The sequence below is a fragment of the Notolabrus celidotus genome, chromosome 11 (genome assembly GCF_009762535.1).
Source record: "Notolabrus celidotus isolate fNotCel1 chromosome 11, fNotCel1.pri, whole genome shotgun sequence".
NCBI classification, from domain to species: domain Eukaryota; kingdom Metazoa; phylum Chordata; class Actinopteri; order Labriformes; family Labridae; genus Notolabrus; species Notolabrus celidotus.
The window spans coordinates 25860081-25881695 of NC_048282.1; the positions used below are offsets into that span (position 1 = coordinate 25860081).

General features: G+C 39.1%; 1 protein-coding gene across 3 annotated transcripts in view; it reads right to left on the minus strand.

Moving 5' to 3' along the window:
* Nucleotides 1-21615, minus strand: part of plcg1 (phospholipase C, gamma 1) — a 38518-nt gene that overhangs the window by 16497 nt on the left and 406 nt on the right. For all 3 annotated transcript variants that reach the window (XM_034695229.1, XM_034695228.1, XM_034695230.1), the window contains exons 2-15: nucleotides 20222-20510; nucleotides 9030-9182; nucleotides 6986-7079; nucleotides 6844-6891; nucleotides 6163-6247; nucleotides 5928-6011; nucleotides 5483-5505; nucleotides 5296-5365; nucleotides 5106-5207; nucleotides 2019-2137; nucleotides 1377-1462; nucleotides 743-863; nucleotides 342-510; nucleotides 110-232 (exon numbers count right to left, since the gene is read on the minus strand). In XM_034695229.1, the coding sequence (XP_034551120.1) occupies nucleotides 110-232; nucleotides 342-510; nucleotides 743-863; nucleotides 1377-1462; nucleotides 2019-2137; nucleotides 5106-5207; nucleotides 5296-5365; nucleotides 5483-5505; nucleotides 5928-6011; nucleotides 6163-6247; nucleotides 6844-6891; nucleotides 6986-7079; nucleotides 9030-9182; nucleotides 20222-20438 (1494 nt within the window). In that variant the 5' untranslated portion in view covers nucleotides 20439-20510. The remainder of the gene's footprint in view (nucleotides 1-109; nucleotides 233-341; nucleotides 511-742; nucleotides 864-1376; nucleotides 1463-2018; nucleotides 2138-5105; nucleotides 5208-5295; nucleotides 5366-5482; nucleotides 5506-5927; nucleotides 6012-6162; nucleotides 6248-6843; nucleotides 6892-6985; nucleotides 7080-9029; nucleotides 9183-20221; nucleotides 20511-21615) is intronic.

Below are 21615 nucleotides of genomic sequence, written 5' to 3' on the forward strand. Positions count from 1 at the left end.
ATCAACAGATCCAGATATAATATTGAGATGGTTTTGTGTCTTTGTGTTTATATTATGAAAATAAAAAAAACACATGGAAGAATCCTTCACACACAGTCAGCTTGCTTACATGGTTAATGGGGTCTTCCAGGTACAGAATGCCATTTTTGATAGAGTTGCTGATGTCGTTCTCAGAGTAGGGAGTTGAGGTTGACACCTCCTCGTAGGCACTGCCTTCTGCAAGCTTCTTATGCTGCAATAGACAATCACAAACATTACATAATCAGAGCACTATAAATGAAGCATATTCATACTTTTTGTGCAGATGAAATATGGAGAGAAAAAAAAAGGAGGTTCCTGACCTTGATCAGGATCTTTCTCTTGAGCTGGTTGGGTGAGGGCAAACCATCTGCAGCGATATCCACAGCCTTGGTCAGCAGCATGTCTCCAAACACCTTTTTAAACTGAGTGGCCATATTTCTCTGCTGCACGATGCTGCAGTGGTCCTCGATGGATAAGATGATGGGATAGCTGTGGAAAGGACACAGGTAAGAATGCTGGGAGTCGCAACTTCAAGAGAAATTCCTTAGTTATCTGTGCTGCGGGTTGAGCTTCTAATCTCAATTTCTCATAACAATCGCAAGTGATGTCACGAGTCTGTCCACATTATATCATGTTGCTGTATCTTTGTCATCTCTTATCATTTATTCAGATCGCCACTGGCAGCTGCGAAAAGAAACGGGCTACACTCGTGGAGACTCACTCGGACGTGACGAAGGCGTGCTCTTTGATGGTGTTCAAAACATCACAAAACTTGATTTTGGTCGTAAGAGTGTGTCCGTGGTAGATCACTGGCATTCCATCTGGACCATCCCAGCAGTCCACTGGAAATAAAAAACAGGTAATGTGACTTTAAGAAAAATCAACATAAAAGATGACTGGGTGTGCAGATGTATTATGCAACTTCAGGGGAGCTTTGTGGCGGTTGAACTTGAAGAGAAAAAGTTGACGTCATGATTGTTTACTTTTGTTTGAGGTACTGTGACCCTTTAACCCACTGTAAGTCAGACCTATTCATGGGAACCTGCTTGACAAGGGTCGGGTGTAAGGGCTATGTGCAGCTCTGTTGTGTAACTTGAAGTGTGTGTGTGTTTCGAGTGTGTGGGTGAGGGTGTGGCAGCTGCTTTTAAAGTAGAACTGCAATGGATAAGAAACCGGGGTTGGACAGTTAATTATGAGGTGTAAAGTCAAGTGGGGATGTTTGACTTTATGGGGGTAAAACTGCATGTGTGTGTGTGTGTGTGTGTGTGTGTGTGTGTGTGTGTGTGTGTGTGTGTGTGTGTGTGTGTGTGTGTGTGTGTGTGTGTGTGTGTGTGTGTGTGTGTGTGTTTACTCACATTCAATGCAGCGGCAGCCAATCCTCAGACAGCGTGCGTACGCCTCCAGGGACGACTCACTGGAAAACTGGTCTCCCGTCAGGTAGCTAAAAATAAGCATGTTCGGTCAAAGTATGCGTGTATTGTAAACACACAAACACGCTCCCACTGAACCAGTCTTTCAAAGGATTCACACTTAAGGGACTCCATCGTAAACACATACACACTATGGTGGTAGTATAAACACATTCGCACTGCCATATCAAAAGGGTTCCCCCTTCTTTTGTTGACCGCCGTAAACACTTTCAGTCTGTCAATTCAAACCTTATCAAAGCAGCATGGGAAGTTTTCATACCGCTGCTCCAACGAGTATTGTTTCACATCTCGCACAGAAGGTTATCATTTCAACTGCCTTTCACACACTTTTCTATTGGAGGAAAAAAACATTTCCCTCCAAAATAAACGCCTGAGTCTCATTCTGGAACATGATTGTTAAATTATACACTTCTATCTGATATATGGGGAGAGTTCAAAAGCCCTCTTTGGTTAGAGACTTAAGGGGAAAGGATGGCAGACTTGCATGTTCCCAAGGCCTGATTCCAGCTGCTTTCATTTGACGTGATGAAATGCGTGAAAGAAAGCTACGGAGGCTTGTGTCCTTACGTGTTGTGCGAGGACGAGATCCAGTAGTGGGACAGCGGGTTGTTCATGTTATCAGGGCACACCTGGTCCAAGGATGAGTCCCAGATGGTGTTCTCTTTGGAGAACAGGTACGTCAGGAGCTGGCGGGGAGAGAGGAGAGTGGTGAGGATGATTTGAAATGTTTACTTTCAAGCTTTAACAGATGTGTCTCTTGGAGGTCTTGGAGCTTGTTTCTACCTGAAATACACCCTTATAAAGAAATCAACTTGTCAAAATTCTCATGGTGAAGCTTATAGGCTGTTGGAGCTATTAGCTACCATTAAGTAGTTGTTATATGTTTCTTAACAGGTGCAACCGTAAAAGTTGGCAAAGTCTATCAGAAGACACCTGCAAATAAGATCTGATTGATCTAGAATCTTTTTTTTTTTTTAATTTATTTATAGTTTTTTGATTTTACAAAGTCAAATATGTTGAAAACAGAGCACCATACAATACTAATTGAAACACACTTCATTAAACAATCAATGATACAGATAAGTAATAGCAGAGAGAAAGATAAACAAACAAACATTAATAACCAAATAAACAAAAACAGTGCTGCCAGTTCATAGAGATACATAAATAGTGTTTCAAAATTGTTATCACCAAGGTAACAACTCAGAAGTGAGGTAAGGTGACATAGGTGAATACTTTGTGTAACGAGGTCTAAATTTAGGCTCCCCAAATCCCTCCTATGACGACGGGTTAATGGTACATTTTGCCAGAAAAAGGTCCCCAAACTCTCTCAAATTTACTCCGTGTGTTGGGTTTATGCAGATGCAATTGTTCCATTTGTAAAACATACAGCATGTCTTTGAGCCAATGCAAGAAGCAGGGTGGTGAGGTAGACTTCCATGTGAGGAGAATCCGTTTTTTAGCAACCACCATCCCTAAATGTAGAGCAATCTGGATATCACACGACCACTTGAAAGTCTCTGCAGAGCATCCAAAGATGGACAGGTTGTGGCATGGTTGAATGTCTCTGGTATAGACTGTCGAGAAAAACTCAAAAATTGAGGTCCAGAAGTTGTGCAGTACAGGGCAAAACCAGAAAAGATGTGCCAGAGACCCTTCGGCAGAACTGATCTAGAATCTTCATTAGCTGAATATAATAAGGATTTGCTTGATATAGCCAGGCTAATGTTTTATAGTAGGGGATTAGAAGTGGTATGTCCATGTAAGGGGGAAGTATTACTTTGCATATTGACTGATACTTTAGATGTCTACAAAGTAAATCCTGGATTTAGCAACAATTATTTCATCCTTGAAAGACAAAGAGACCATTTTATGTACCTTCGTCTCCTGCCTAAAACCAAAAATCTTAAATCAGCTTCAGATAGTAAAGAACTGAAAAGTGACTATGCCTGTTTTAGACTCCATGCACTGCCTCCCAGTAATTTGAGAATTGATTCTAAGACCTTGCATGTTCATGGATTTACATGGCTTCTCTTTATGCTATATATCTGACCTCATGGTCATATGACTCTGGGACCTTCAGATAGAACCCTTTTATGTGTTCCTGAGGCTCAGCTGAAAACTAAGAGACAGTATTTTCAATCAAAGCCCCAAAAGGACCAGTTTGCTGAAGAAATCCGATATGCACACACGGACCACTTTCAAATCTCTTCTTATAACTCGCTTCTATCAAAGAGCAATTTCTGATCCCAAGTGAGATTATTGACCATCCTGTCACTGGTGACTGTGATTTTATGATTTTTATTGACTTCAACTTTTCCTTTTTTCTTCTTCTTTTTTTTTCAGAGTTAGATTTTTAGGGCATTTTTGCCTTTATGGATAAGACAGCTGAAGAGAGACAGGAAATGTGGGGAGCAGAGAGGGAGAGGACATGCAGTAAATGGTCGAGGCTGGAATCAAACCTACGACCTCTGCAACGAGGACTATAGCCTCTGTATGTGGGGCGCTTAGACCGCTAGGCCACCAGAGCCCCGACTTCAACTTTTCTATTTCCTTTTTTTAATTTATTATATAATTTTTTTTTATGATTATTACTATCATTATTATTTTATCTTAATTGTGTATTCATGGTATTTCTATATAAACCTATGTATAGGTATGTGAACATGTACTCTATTTTTTGTAATTTCCATATGTCTATCCATACCTTATTTTTTTGTATTTTTTTACTTTATTATATGTAAAGAAAAAATAAAATAAAAATTTGATCACAAAAAAATAACTTTTCTATTTTCTTTGTTTTATTTCTGAGCACTTTGTGACAGGAGTCCAGAAAAGTACTCTATAAATAAAGATGATTTTTTAAAATCATAAATCCCTAATTTGAATATGAGTAGGAAGATTAAAGACCAAGATATTTCAGGTGCTCAATTCATATCCTAAAACACAAACAAGGTTTCAAATCCTGTGGGCTTCACATGATGAGAGTGGGTGTTTTAAACTCATCACAGTCTGTTTGTATATACTGTATGTATAACTGGAGCTTGCTAGAGTTAAGGCCTTGAGTTATGAAAAATGATCTTTGGATTCATTTAAGCGAGTGCTTGCAAAAAAAATACTGAATCACGGACTTCATCCTGCACCCTGGCCTTTTTTAGAAACTTTCCTGCGTGAGTCAACCATAATAATAGTTTTCTCTTATTAACACTTCTTCTTCTGGAGTCGTTATTTTCAGTATGACCAAAGCCTGCACAGCTTCCATAACGTTATATAACCAAATGCAGAGAAAAGAGAGATAGAGAGTGGATTCTTGCAGGCTAGTTTGTACAAGCTTCTTCTTGTCTGGAGTCAACGATTACTTCGTGGTGACCACAAAAAGCATTCTGTATTTCTGCACAACTCTCTTGAGCACCACAGTCAATAACCTTTTCTGTGTGTGTGTGGGAGGAGGTGCTTTGGGCTGAGATCTTGGCTATCCATGTCAATTTCCACGCATCGCCCGCCTCCACCACTACTCGGTGGGGGCACTGGAAACCATAGCTCAGACAAAGAGCTATACATTTTTTTCCGTTAGCGAGAAAAGACCCTCACACGAGACAAACAAGGAAAAAGGGTAGAAAAAGAGAGTGAGGTGGGGCAAGAGCTTCTGTTTACCTCATCTTGGTAGAAATAAGGCTGCTCCACTTCTCTCAGGGGGTCTTTCAGGTAGCCGAACATAAACTCCTGAACCTTGTTGTTGTCCGACGCCCACATTTCCTGGTTTCACATGCCAACACACATGTATTAGAGCGTGCAGGTAAACACAAAAACAACAAAGAACCTGATTCTTGTGCGTCGTTGTCACCTTTTGAGACTCGAGGAGGAAGTTTTTGAAGTCATCGAGGGAGATCCTCTGTTCTGGTCTGTCAATGAACCTAGCAGAGGGAAGTAATGGTTCGCTTCAGTAAACACAGATCTGTGTCGCTGCAGATATTCATTGTATGTGTGTGTGTGTGTATGTGTATGCGTGTGTGTGTTTAGGTTTGACTTACCTCTGCAGAAACGGGATCTCCACCTGAAAGAATACACAAAAAGGGAAAATCTGAGTTAATTAATTAATTAAAGTGACGTCCTTTCAGTGTGTCAGTCATGTTAATAGACATCCTGCTGTGGGGCTACATGTTTAGCCATGGGATGGTATGAGGTCATCCATTAAATCTGACCCCAGCCCGCCTGCCTGCCTGCCTGCCTGCCTGCCTGCCTGCCTGCCTCCTCATCTGTGTGAGAGTATGTGTATGTGTGTGTGTGTGTGTCCTAATGGCCTCCAGAGGGGTTTGGTGGGTTTTTAGCTGGTCCATATTGATCTCAGAGCCATTTGAGAACAGACAGATGGGCAAGGAAGGGTGCGCTGGCAAGACTATCAGATGGGGGAGGGAGGGAGGGATGAAAGTGCTGGGACAGAAACGGTCTGTGCATGCATAAAATCAGTGCACTTACGTTTTTCTGAGCATCGAACATGAGGCTGCGATAGAGATGGGCAAACTGGCTGAAGGACACGTCTCCATTCCTCAGCTCGGAGTCCTAAAAAAAACAAGAAGGAAAAAGGACCGTTAACGACAAATCATAAATCTTTTAGCTTCTAAAACATCATAGTGAGAGGGAAGTGGGCAAGGGGGGGATGGAGTGAGAAAGGGGAGGGGAAAGGGGGGAGTGATAAGTAGAAGGAGGTTACCGGAAGTTTCTCTCGGAGGAACCTCATGTTGGGCACCCTGTAGTTGACCTGGCTCAGCATGCTCTTCAGATCCTTACAGGATATCCTAAACACATACACACATTTTGTTGAGGAGGGAAACACAAACAGGGATACGCACGTACGATAAGATAAGGCTACACATTTGTGATACGTAGATCCTGCTGAGATATAATTTAGAATCTCACAGACAAAAACCTAGAACAAACACCTCTCCTGTTCTGCTGATTTTTCCTTTTTTTTTTTGGATTCACTTTTACTACACAGCCTGGAATTCTGGCTCTGGAGGACAATAACCCCCGCAGCGTAACAAAGGCTTGTGCTTTCGTCAGGGATGTGACATACAAACATCTCTGTACATCTCCTCCATCCTCTACAGTCTGTTTCCTGCTGCAGGAAGAAGTGCTGCTGTGTGGCTGAGAGGTTAGTTCCTCTGTAACACCTCAACAGAGCGCGCGCTCTCTCTCATTCTCTCTCATTCTCTCTCTGTCTCTCTCTCTCTCTCAGACACCTACGAGCCTGCTGCAGCCAGCCTTCTTGCTCTAGAGGTTACATTTTGAAAAGGACATAAATGGCACACCACATAATTGAGTTGTATCTAATGACACCCATTTCCTGTGAGGCTGATCGGATTAACTTTGGAGTTGAAATCTTTTCACTTACCTGTCCTCTCTGTTGCGATCAACAGCATAGAACTGCTTACGTAACCATCTAAAAACAAAGGATACATGAAATACAGGGTTAGCATCATATGTGTAATTGCAGTACCTTTAGCTTTGTACTCGCATACACTTGAACAGCATACCTTTCTATCTGGAGCGGTGTCGGGGACTTCAATGTGTCCGCCACGAGCCAGTTCAACCCCTTCACCCACATGGTCATCTCCTCATCAGATGTCGCTGGAGGGAAAAAAATCAAAACATCAAACAATTTCAGATCCCACGTCTTTTTTAGTGAGTCACACCTCTGAATCAAGCATCTATGGATGTGTGTGGTCTTCTACAGCAGGGGTTCACAAACGAAAATGAGCCTACCTACATGAGCATGTGGCTGTGTTTCCTGTGCTGTTATGAGTTAACCTGCTGCTGCTGATTATCGACCAGGCCAATTACCGGCGCCGATATTTGGCATTTTGACACATATCGGCATCGGCCTTCAATTTAAAACTGGGTTATTTTGGCTCAAAACTCACTAAATCACATGCCAGTAATGACACCGTCTGCATAAACTGTAGCCTAGCTTGTGTTTCATTTCTCCCTGCAGTTTCTCATCACAGGGGACAAGCTGAGCAGCATCTGTTGTGGCCCCTACAACTACTAGAGATTAAAAACTGACACAAACCCACTCAAAAAACTGAAATATCCCTTAAAAACAAAGATAAGTGAAAGATTAACATTTCAGTTATATCAAAATTTTGGAAAACTTTATTTACTGTAGAAAACTTTAGGGAGCTATTTATTTGTTTAAGTTTTCATTTAACTTTATAAGACATGCTGCTGAGCCTGGGAGCTCCCTGCACTTTGTCTTAGAATTTTAAAACAAAGATGTCTATTGTCTAAGATAAAAAAAAACCTTTAACATGTTGCAAATCTAAAAAACTGTTTAAAAGGCATTTAAACAAAGTTAAGTGTTGGAGTTTGTATTATTCAAAATTTTGACGGTAATATTTTCCCTTTTACTACAAATGAATATCTGCTCCAAATATGGGTTATCGGCCTCTTTGACTACTAATAATCGGTATCGGCCGTGAAAAACCATACCGGTCTATCTCTACTACTGATGCTTTTGAAAATTAAATGTTCACTAATGCTAAACTTAAGAGTCATCTGGCAACAGAGAAAGGCAGAAAAACTCCTTACATTTTCTATTTTCAAGGTTTTATTTCAAGTTTAGGTTCTATTTTTGTCTACATTGTTTTTTACTATAATGGGTAAATGCACTATTTCTAGATATCTTAAAAAAAAAAAAAAACATTCTGGAAGACATCTCACGACCCCCCATTTGTGTTTTGCGACCCCCAAGGGGGTCCCGACCCACACTTTGGGAACCCCTGTTCTAGGGCTGCAGCCTCAAATCACTTTCATAACCAATAATAATAATAATAATAATAATAATAATACATTTTATTTATAAAAGCAATTTAAAATAAAATAAGTTATCCAATAGAAAATCAAAGGAAAGCATCAAAACAAAACAAAACAAAACAAAACAAAACAAAACAAAACAAAATAAAATAAAACAAAAAAACAACCAAGACAAACTCAATCAATTATAGGTAAAAAGCCTTTGTAAATCGGTGGGTTGGGTTTTGAGACCTGATTTGAATTTGGTGAGTGAGGGAGAGAATCTGAATCAATCAAAGTAGGCATGATTTTCCGGTTAATTGATCACTGTTTTATTGACCAAATTATGAAAAAATGGCTGAGGTAATGTTTTTTTACTGAGGTTGTTTTGACTGACCAGTCATCAAAGACATTAGGACCTTCAATTTATAGTAAAACAATTTTTTTTATTTTTTTTCAATTTTTCAAAATGTTTTACAAACTACTGACCATTGCTGGTCTTGTGCTACATACCCTGCAGAGTTTAAAGCCATTTGAGATTATGTTGCACAAAAAAAAACCCTGCCTTGAATTGATTGTAGGGTCAAAGCACCCTCATTAACATTACAGCAACACTTCATCTTTACTCATACAACATGTATACACTCATAACTACAAAACAGGGTTGGAAAAAGAAGTCACACTAAGAGTGAAACGATGGATTTGTAACCTTCCTGTTTGGAACAAGATTACCTCCATCTATCAATCCAAAGGTGTGTGTACACCTGTGTTGATGTCGAAACATACCTGCCAGGCTGAGCGATTTAAGGCGAAACTCTGTGCCATAGAGGATGACGAAGCAATGAGCCTGGTCCAGCCGACCTGCAGAGTCCTCCACGTAGCGCTCAAAGTCCCGGGACTTCTGTCCAGGACGAATCTCCTTGATTTCCCGAATGTCAACTGAAGAGACAGACACATGTTATCGAAACACAGAGCTGGCATTTCCTTATACAGACAAAGATGTTCTTGATATAATAAGTGATGAATGGAGACTTGCTAGATGCAAAATACTGTGTGAATTAAAACAAACAATGTACATTACATAGAAATATGCTTCATAATATCTGTTTGATGGAAACTGTCATGACAATGGGTTTTTAGATTGTTGTTTAAAGAACATGTGGACAACTATAACACTAACAATATACCTCTATAATATAAAAAGAGTATTAATATGTAATCAAATTTAATCAGATTCACTCATGCTGAATGTTTTATTGTTCAGTCTCTATAATCAGTTTTGTTGCCTCCCTTCTGAACCCTGCGCTTCAAGCAAACACTAACACAGCACATTAGAGTATTTCAAGCCCCTAGACCACATTAAACAAGGCAGCTGAGACCACCACTCACACCACATATAAGTATGTATGTACAGTGGAGAAGTTACCGTCGCCGGATTAACCTCAGCATGCCTGTAAACATAGAAGTCTAGCAAAGCAAAAATAGCTTATCTGACACGAGTCTGTTGTATGCAGGTATCTTTGTGCCTATCATGTTTGTAATTGTTTGAATAATATATACTAAAAAAAACAAAAAAAACAGAGAGGTAGTTATATGAAATGATTGTGCCACTTAAAGCTAGGGTTGGTAGTCACGGAAAACTAGCATGAATTTGAATGTAGCATTCCTCAGGACCCCCCCCCCCCCCCCCCCAAACAACGCCCCCGCTCACATGCACAAGCACCGCTGATTCGCGACCATACTCAATAAACTTGTTTTTCTTTGCTTCTTTGACATAAATAAAGACACATACCTCCTTAAAAATGTTTTGGTTTAACTTTGCCATGAGACGAAGATCTCTTAAAACTGCTGGTCCTTTTAGATTTACCTTTTTAAGTGCTTTTAATTTGAAGGCATTGCGTGTTTAAAGGTAACACTTAAAGCTAGGGTTGGTAGTCACGGAAAACTAGCATGAATTTGGATGTAGCATTTCCTCAGGACTCTGTCTATCCCCTCCCCCCCTTCCCACTGATGTGCGACCGTATGATCGTGACTGATTAAAAGCCAGTCCTCAGCACATCATTTGTGTTTTGCATTATGTCGACTCATGTCTCACTCAGGGGTAAGAAAACACCAAAACATTATCATAGTGAAAGTTAAAAACCCAAACAAACATGAAATCTACGTGCAGGAGGCGGGCAGAACGGCAGGACAGGATTTGATTGGTTTCATAATTTGGCTCCTGATGGCAGGGATTGGTTGGTGGCAACTTCCGGTCTTAAAATATGAAGCCCGTGTGGAAGTGTTATAAACTGCAATTCATCGAGAATTCGCTTGAGGCTGGCTGCAGAAACACCGGGAACCACATAGACGCCAATTCAAAAAAGACCATCTTTGCAGCATTAATAAACATGTTTACAGCCTGGTTCAAAAAACGGCTTGCCTCTACGTAGCTAATTTCTTTAATGGCACACACTGTACGAGGGGTGAATTGTTTTCTAACGCGACGGTTCAGAAGAAATTAAGATTACGAGTTTTTGCCCAAATAAGGACATGACTGCCTTGACTCCCGGACGGGAACACATAGCTGTTGGCTAGGAGGCTCAGACCCTGCCTCGACTGCCTTGACTCCCGGACGGGAACACATAGCTGTTGGCTAGGAGGCTCAGACCCTGCCTCCTTACGTCATTCTGTGCCTGGTTGATTTCCGCTTTTCCAATATGGCTGCCACTGTCGATTGGCTTCAAAACAGCGCTAAGGAACAGATGGGTGGGGATACTACGTCCATTATTTATACAGTCTATGGGGTTTTCCCAGGTTTACTCCGGCTGTAGGTAGCAGCTTTTTTTTTGCTCTTTTTCAAGAACACATTATGCATTGATTGCCATCGGGACATAAAGATTATTTTAACCAGTACAACAAAAAATGTATCTAAATCTGACTACCAACCCCAGCTTTAACTGTACTAAAGTACCCTGTTTCCATGCTCAGATTTAGCCTCCTTTAAGTCATATACTGAGTACTGTTAGCACTGGACTTAATTTAAAAATACTCAGATCACAACGGCTTCAACAGAGCTGCCTCCCTTATCTTGCTTCCCTTATCTTGCCTCTCTTACCAGGCAGTCAGAAACTTTATGAGTGTGTAGGCTGTAAAGTAGCTCAACAGGCTCCTCTCAGTGTCATATTAGCAGCAGTCAAAGACCTACAGTGAGGACTCTCCTGCTGAACACACACACACACACACACACACACACACACACACACACACACACACACACACACACACACACACACACACACACACACACACACACACACACACACACACACACACACACACACACACACACACACACACACACACACACACACACACACACACACTTCTTTCAGCTCCTGCTTCTCTTCCTGCCCCGAAACCACACATCCTGTGCTTTTGTCGCCTACACACCACATCTGTGCTCGCATGAAGGTGAGCATGTGCAAGTGCGTCTTCTCAAGCTGGATTCAACCGAAGCTGAGCTTTTTACAATACATCATATCTCAGTTTACTTTACCCAGCAAAGAAGGACCAGCAGACTTCCGCTGAGAGTGAGTCGGCTGTGACGGGTTGATCTGTCAGACGACACTATAAGTCACTTGAGTCCAAATATTTGGAGTCTGGCTCAGACAGATGCAGGAAATAAAGAGATAGCCAAAGGTGTGATCTTACTGCAGGAGATGAGAGAAAGGTATCTGACAACATACTCCCATACTTCCTGCTGCGCTCTGTCCTGCCTGCCTCACCATTCCTTCCTCTCTGGTTTTCCCTTTACATTTGTGATTAGTAAGCAGCTGTATTGACCAGAATAACTATTTCTAAAGACATAATTTCAAGAACAAAGCTTAACATGCAAGACTTTTGGTCATTTAACAAAAGAAAAGAGTCATAAATTTATATATGTCTCAATACAGTTTCCAAAAAGCGGCCCAGAGCGTAACCAGCTCTCAGCTGTGTCTTATTAAGTCGAACATCAAGAAAATCTGTCAAACATTTGTCTTTTTTTTCTGTTTTAAAGGATTATAAATTGCAATACAAAAAAAACAAACATTTTTTGCCTTCAACTATTTGTAAGAAAAATAAATCATTTAGAGATTTCACATTTTTCCTTATGGATATTTTCACACTAGTCTCTGATATTTTATACACCAAACAAGTGACTAACCAGACAATAATTACAAGCTAATGAATATCAGAAAAGACTTCCCTTTTTAATCTAGCTTTTAATTTGGAGTAATTTATTTTTAGCCCTGGACAACATTATTATTTTAATTATTATCTTAATCATTGCTTTAACATTTATTTATCTTATTTAATTATTTATTTATCTATTTGTTTCTTGTATTCTTCTGATCTTGTAAACGCTACCTAATTTTTAACTTTTCTTTCCACTATTACTTATTTTATTAATTTGACTGTATTTTATTTTTATTTTTTTCCAAGTATTTTATTTATAATCACACCTTTTATAATTTTACCATTGCTGTTGTTTTCTGTCTCTCTGTTATTTTGTGAAGCACTTACGGCTGCATGTTTTTTTTATGTATGAAAGGTGCTGTATAAATAAAGTTGAGTTGAGAAACAATTACCGGTCACATTCCTCTTGTTAATGCATGACAAATTCAAAGAAGAAGTGATTGAGTGAATGACATTACCTATCTGATGGAATATTTTGTGCCAACTTTTAGAATGTCATGTCCAGACTTCAGAAAAAAACTTTGATTATAAGCCCCTTCCTCTCACCCATGTCAACATTATAACCTGCACAACACCTTTAAATTCTTAGATGTACAACAGATTTACAACAAAGTGCATTAGTTGTGTAGCACGGGGAGATCAGAGCTGCATATTACTAATGAAAGATATTGTTATTTATTAACTGGATTGTGCGTATCATGACACCATTTAGAGTTGCAAGTATTAGTTGACTGAAAAAAACTGACACCTATTTTGATGATTAAGTAATCACTGTAATGTTTTTTCAAACACACAATTGCTTGATCAAGCTCTCAAGATTAGTCTTTTTGCTGCTTTTGAATCCTAATACCTGATTGTAAACTGAATATATTGTGATAAACAGAAAATAAACTGTAAAGCAAGCATCTTTCACTGTTTTTTTAACACTTTAACAGAAAAGGACTACTGTAATAAATAATCCTAACACTAATCAATAGTAAAAAATGTAAAGTGGTTGACCGATATTTTACTATAATGGCCAATGCCGATATCAAGGGAGCACATTGGCCGATGTATAATGCTGATATCATGGTTTTGTTATATAATAATAACCATTGTACAATCCATCATTCTATGCACATTACAATATTATATACATGGTTATCTTAGCCAGTAAAACATGTTAGATGCATTTTTCATTCAGTCATGACGCAGAAAACGTATTGCTGTGCTATAGATTTCAGAACAAGAAGACAAAAGTAATACAAAACTGCATTATTCTGCAAATCATAACAGAATATATATTCAACACCAGCCAGCAACTGTTTCAGATTTGATATGCTGTCATTTAGGAAGGGAAGGGTGTGTTATCATTAGGGGGAAGTCAAGATTACTCGACAGCAGCCACACTGAGTCTTTTGCACTGTCTGCAGATACTATTTGTTTTATCTTTTAATGATCCTAGTGAGCACAGGTATTGACCGATGCTGATTTTTTCCAAGATGTCATTAATCAACCTGATTAATCAGTCTATATCTAAAAAATAATCATTAGAGAAGCAGCGATTAAAAAAACACTGAAGCCATCATTTTTAATCAAACAAAAATCTAATTTTGAGTGACCGCAGCACACAGCGTGACAATGTTTCCGTGTGCACTCACACATCAGCTGATCCATATCGGCTTCTTTCATATCATGTCGTGTGAAGTCAAACACAGGACTTTTCCCCCTGACAAATATCTGTCATGCAGCTCATGGATTTTGTTCCCCTTTCCAACACATTGTAAATATAGCAGGTCATCTATGGAACTGTGCTTACATTAAAGAGACAACCTGATCCTTTCCTAAATGTTTTAATGCAGATGTAACCCATCAAACACGACACTGACCCATAAATGTGTTGGAATATATGTAAAATAAGCTGAGGGTGGAGTTTGGATGTCTACAGTGAGAAAGCATGTGCTGGTCTTCTACAGAAGGAATGGAAAAAAGCAGATCATAGAGATGACACTCTCCGCAGATGTGTGCAGATAATTCTGTGCACATGCACGCTCAAACAACAACACGACCAACTGGTTTCTTGATTGGTTCAAAAATAATTTCCAGGATGTACGCAGCTTTTTGCTGATGAATGCAGGTCAACACATCAGCCCTTCAAGTTTCATGACTGCTCATACGCAGACAGATTACCATTCGAAATACTGTCGACACCTGTCTTCTGTCAAGCTTGATGGCAACGGAGATGACACAAAGATAACACATCTTGAAGAGTCAGCCCCAGAGCAGCTAGTGCTAACAAAAATGAAACAATTACAATGATTTGCTTTCAAAAATGGCCGCCATATTGATCTACAAATTGACTAATTGAGCAGCCCTTTCAGGTTTACTTTAAATAATCCAACAAAGTCATAAATTATTTGACCTTTTGACTATAAGAGGCAGGATATGTTTATGTATGGGCAAAAATCTGGAGATGTGTCTGTCAGAGTTGAAAGGTCAACCGTTTCTGGGTTGTGTTTTACATAAGTAGAGACAGACAGCAGACAAAGCACTATGTGTGACTTGAAGATGGAGGCTCTATAAATACTAAGAAGAGTCAACAACCACACCTATTCTTCTTATTTGTCTTCATTCTATTTCTTTATCACCATTATGTTGAAATGCTGAGTCCACTGCCTGCGTTTTTGGTGCTGGCAGCTGCCATTTTCTATTCAAACTCAATGTGATTCAGCATTTTCAGTGCTCAGCGCCCTCAGCATCAGCTGAATTTAGTCGCAGTGCTCTGAGCGCTCTCAGTTGAAAATATTTCAACTTTTGGAACACCGCCGCACTCATCAATGTCACTTATAGATCACCGACCAATCAGAATTAAGAAGGGGCGCGACTTCTGCAATCATCTTGGTCAACACAATGGCGGAGGTCAGTGCAGAGGAGAAAAGTCATCACAATCGTTTTGTCGAGATATAATTTCCTGGTTTAGAGCTGCTGCTGATGCTCTTACACGATTTCTATCAATATGTTTTACAGTTTCATGTTAAAATGCCATTGCATGAAAGCATGTTTGAAGCATACAAAGTATTTTAAAACAGACCTGACGGACGCGGAAGTGACTTTTTTTCAACTTTCGTTACCTAGTAACAGTAGACGCTGGTGATAAGCACTCTGAAACTGGGGTTATGAGCGCTCCCAGCGCAAAAAACGGCGGCAGTGGACACGCCACCTCACTCTTCACATTTCCGTCTCTTGTACTTTTTGAATTATTCAACTTTATTTAATCTTTTTTTAACATTGAAACAGATGGGAAGTCCACCACTTTAACTACTACCACCTTCACTTCTTCTACTTCTACTACTTCCACTACTTATACCACCTCCACTTCTTCTACTTCAACTACTTCTACCACCTCCACTACTTCTACTTCAACTACTTCTACCACCTCCACTACTTCTACTTCTTCTACTTCACATGTTTAAGAACATTCTATGTATTCTGCTCTTTATAACTTTTGTAGGTTTTGTCCTTATTTCACATTTCTACATTTTCAGCAGTGTTTCACAGCTTTCAGCCTTATGCTTCAGCATTTCAAAGCATTTTCTGCCAGGAAATGAACTTCTCTAGATATTATTATTATTATTATTATTATTATTATTATTATCATTATTCATTTGTGGGGAGATTGGTTTTGTACCTATGTGTCTGTTTGTTTGTTTTTTTGTTGTTTTGTGTTTTGGTCCCAGTTGAGGTACTTCATGTGGGGATGAACAATAGAAAAGGTGGAGTAAGATAAGAGTTTATGGACTTTTTTGTGTGTAATTGTCGGTAAAAAACTTTAAATCTGTTTATCTGTATGTTCGTTAAATCTGTCTTGTTCTTTTTGTTATTTTGTTTAGGTGGTCTACTTTGTAACTGTTGTGTAGGGCTACATTGCATTTGGCTCTGGTTTAATGAACTCAAATGATATTTTTGACACCGAGACTCTCAAAAGATGTATCTTATGTCGTGTAGAAGTATAAGCTTTTAACTCATGGGAGTCCTTTCCTTCATTGTTAAACAGCTTTCATTCGTGGTTCGTACAGAAAGCGCATTCTGTTTATATAATGTATTAAGTATAAGTCATGTTATGTTATCATATGCTGTGCTGATTAAAAACAATTTGCAAACAACATTAATGACAAAAACTTCCTTTTCTGCTTTATCATGTTGTGTTTCTCTTGATGCCCCAGACAGATGGATGAATTAAACACACCATAAATGTGAATAAGAATACAAATTTCCCTGGGTTTGATCACTGCTGGCAAGGGTTGGGGTAAAGTTGGTAAATGACTCAACAGAGTACGTGTAATAGGTTAAGTTTATGTAGGCATTATAGTGCGGAAATGTCACATATACTTTTGTGATATGCAATGCAAAACTGTGGCTGTTTTTTTAAGACTCCTCTTACATTATTGATAAAAATCTGGTTATAATACATTTTTAAAGTATTTTTGACGCAAAAAACATGCAAAAGAAAATCCATAAAAAGTGTGACCAAATAAACACTAGGTGGATAGTTTTACAGTTAAAAAATTATTATTATTTTCTTTTTTTCGGGGATCGTACAAAATGTGAAGTGGTTTAACTGGTTTTATATCAACTCAAACTGGGATCAACTTTACCGTCTTTACCTGTAAGCCCACTAATACAACTATACCAATACATATCTGCAATAAGATAAATGATTTGACACTGAAGATTTATGTAAAAATCAAACCTTCATTAAGCAGACCTCTATGTAAGTTCATAACACTACCAATGTTACAATACAAGCAGACATGATAGGAATAGATACTTGATGGACACAGAATATTGAAGGGAAAGCTTGGTAACAGGGACAGGATCTGATACTGCAGTGGTCCCCCAGAATACAGATGAAAGGTGCCCTTACCAAGGCACCAAAATTAGTCACAGATCAAGACTGAGTAAAAAAAAAAAAACACATGGAAGCTCATTCATATTAACCTAAACTGTTTAAGTGAAGCATGTGTCAAAGATACATGGCGGAGGTCAGTGCGGAGGAGAAAAGTCATCACACTCGTTTTGTCGAGATATAATTTCCTGGTTTCGAGCTGCTGCTGATGCTCTTACATGATTTCTATCAATATGTTTAACAGTTTCATGTTAAAATGCCATTGCATGAAAGCATGTTTGAAGCATACAAGCCTTGGTTTATATTGATACTTCAATATAAAGAATGTGAAACACCAGCCTGATGTAGAGTTCAAGCACACTTTCTTAACTTGAAAGCCACTGAGTCTGGTAATGAAACCTTGATGTTTATGACATGACCTGCCTAGCCTTCTTACAAGGTTGTTACCGCCATTTTTTTCTGCAAGACCACATCCTGCTCTGTCCTACATCTTATGGCACCATACTATGGTATAGTATGGTCTAGGGATGTACATTTTAAGTATTTTTTGTGATCGCTCTTTGGAAAATGTAAAAAAAAACAAAAAAACATTGAGTTTTTTCCAGTTAAAAACAATGCAGAATATGTGGTTTTCCCCCTAAATTCTCCATAGCAATACAATGCATATAACTGACGGTATTGAATACAGGTAACATGTTTAACTCACTGAATATCAACGATCAGGCTCATAGAAATTATTCTCTGTGGACATAGTCATATAAAGTGAAGGCTCAGACTACTAATTGTTGTTTTGCTGCAACAAGACAACTGAACATAAAAGTAATTCAGACTCACGGTGTCAAGTTTTCTGTCTAATCGTTCTTATGGAGATAAATGAGCATGTGTACGCAGTCAGGTGTCAGCCCGGAGCGCAACCGGGTCATAATCAGTAAAGCGTAGAGCTGGGCGATATTGAAAAATAAGTTATCATGATAAAGTTTTTCATATCAGACGATATTGATAATTATCACGATAAATATCAAATCATTAATTCATTTACATTTAAAGGCAGATTTTTGAAAGTTTTAGAAATCAGACTGTTTGTTCGCTAGTATCTGGAGTTAGTTCTCTGAAAGCTTCTTAAATCCCTCTTTTCTGACTGTGTACGAAGCAGGTCTTTTGTGTAATACGAGATTTTTGTGAAGTTTTAGTTTGTAGATTCTTATTTTTCTCAGATTGAGGTTATTTACATATTTTGCTTTAAATTTACAACAAAGATACATCACATTGTGCTGTGTATCAGTTTATAGAGTATTGTTGTGAGTAGTGCACTCCCGTTTAAGGTTACTAGATTACGGGTGTTTAAATATATCGATTTTTTGTCAAACATGTGTTATATCTATATTGAGAAAAATTATATCCCGATAATTAGCGTTATTGAATTATCGCCCAGACCTAGTAAAGCGGCAGAAAAGCCCAGACAGCTCTGATGTTGCTGGTCTGCAAACATAGCGTACTAGAAATCCCTGCCAGTCTGTTAGTTTTGTATCCAAAGGTGGGGAAATGTCCTGCTTAAAGTTGTCAACCTTCGTGTCCGTGTCGTTGTTGGCAGCAGGTGCGTATTGATCCTCTTTAAAAAGCGCTTGAGAAGACCTGACACACAGCTGCAGCCCCCAGCTGAGCGTCTGTGCTCTGTGCTCAACACCTTTAACAGCTGATTCACATCGAAACATGCTTTACACTTAAAATACCTCCCTGATAGATGAATGTATATGAGACCACATAATGTTTGTGACGTGACGGAAAATTGAAAACAGAAATGTGTGTTTCGAGCAATTTCTTAACAATCAATTAATCATACTGGATTAATTGTTTACATCCCTAGTATAGACTCTGTGCCAGTTACTTTGTGGGCAAGAATGGGGCATGAAGCAGCAAGAAGAGAAAACTGAGAAAGAAAAAGGAACCAACCTTGGAGGAAAGATGTGCAAAATACACATCGATCAAGACAAAATATTACACTTCTCTCCCTTTTACATTCAGCAACAAACCAGAGTGCTGTTTCCACAGTTGATGGACATAATTCTCTTACAGCCATTGATAAAGGGTAAACACAGCAGGCCAAACCATTCCCCAAAGGAACACACTTCCAGTAAAACCCCTCATATTCTATTCCTGTAGATTAATGAGCCGCCCAGGCCAATTTGAACTCTCAAGGAGTATCAAATGACAGCTATGAGCTCACATGTGTGTATGAAACCTTTCATCGTAGAGAAGATAATACTGTTGTGTAAAAAAAACCCTAGCCTACTGTCTGTCTTTTTTTTGTTATTGTATGTGCTCTTCTCGCTGCATCCGGAGCAGAGTGCAGCTGTGCACAAGGCATCCTGCTACTCGAGAGAGACAGACAACTTAACGAGACACTGAAAGCCTGTGCGTCTTCGGTTAGACATGCCGTTTTGTTGAAGGTTAATCTGAATGTCAGCTTCCTGATGATTTACTGTAGATTCAGGGATGTGAGAGAGGGGTACTTTCTGCCATTTTCTACCTATGATATGACTTGTCTAATTCCAGAGCAACAACAGACTGGCACCTGTTCTGCCAACATTTTTATATTACTCATATTCAACATTCATGCATTCCACAATTCTGTGAAATCTTGATATTTAAGCCATACAAATTACAATTTGTATCAATTAAGATATGTGTAATCAACCTTATTTGCCAGTTGTTTACAATACAATCATATAAGCATGTCATCTGTACTTACCTTATCTTCTTCCAGCTGTTCAAGAAACCTTCAACACTTTCATGTTTCTGAATATATGTTAACCAACCAGTTCTGGGCGGCATTCGGTCATGTGTGTACTTGTGTTTGTGTGTGCACGCTACTCACTCTCTCCCTCAATTTTATCCGTGCTTCGAGTCCAGGTAATAGTCCTGGTCTCCAGCTTGACTTGAAATGTCCGTCTCTCTGGCCGCTGGGACTTCTTAGAATAAAACAGTGTCAGTACTGTCCCCAGCTCCAGGTCCCGGTACAGGTTGTTCATCTCTGTGTCGTTGTCCATCCACGGAACAGGTCCGTTGGAAAAGAAGCTTGAGGTCCCAGCCATGTTCACTTCCCCCGTTTGTTGTCCGTTTCCTCTTCAGAACAATCTGGTGAGCCCAGGCCTAGACAGGGATACCTACAGCAGCAGAAGAGAGGGGGGGAAAGCCATGAAGCAACAATTCTCCAGGGACTTCTAGTGTGTCAGCGCTCTACAGAAATTACACAGCAGTGGAAAGTTGGTGTCGAGAGACATGTTTGAAATACTGTAAATATAATGTGTACATTTCTATAGCTGCAGATGTGCTGCCACCAGTAGTTGTACTAGGGAACAATGAGAAATTAAATACCTTTCATCTCCTTGGACAACAAAACACTCTAAATTTCATTTTAAATATATTTTCATTACTTTTAAAAACTTAGAGATGTGTCCATTTCTAAAATAACACTCAAAATATGTATGTGTAGGCAGCTTTATCTAATAGAAGAAAAGAAGAGATATTTCACATATATTCCTGAACACTACCAGGAATTAAATATTGTCCCTTAACAACAATATACATTTAAAAAATGTGGGTGTGAATGTGTTGGAGATTGATATGCAATATTGACAAATTTAGCTTGAAGGTAAAGGGATCAAATGTTTTCCTGTACATGGTGGTACATATATGCCAAAAAGCTTACAGTGTAATTACATAATAAGGTAACAAACCAACCTGCATATACATAATGTTCCTCTATTAAATATATTTTAACGAATTGAAAAATTGTGTCACTATAGAGAAACTTTGCATTGCATTAAAATGTCAACATTCATGTAATTTTATTGATTTTTCCACACCGGATAGGTTTCTCTACCATTTAAACTACACTGTGGTTTATCATTAACAGAGATGCATTCTTTAGAAACATCTTAATTAAGGATATCACGACTGATAACTTTTCCTCCAACCTGATTTTACCTTTAATCATCCAGTTGGGAGGATATCTGGATTGGACTGTTTGTCAAAAACTACCAACAGGCCTGTGACCTGCTGCAGTCCGTCCCAGAAGGAAAACAAAGTTTCCTTTGGATAGGAGCAGATTATTGGGAATAAAAACTGGTGGCGAGCAGCAACAGAGTGGGATAACAAGAAACGTCTGGCTATTTTCACAGCGTGGAAACGGGGGCCGGTGTGAGCTAGCATTTCTCTGGGACAGAAGGAGAAAAAACCACGGCTGGATGAATCCGTGTCAGAAAAAAA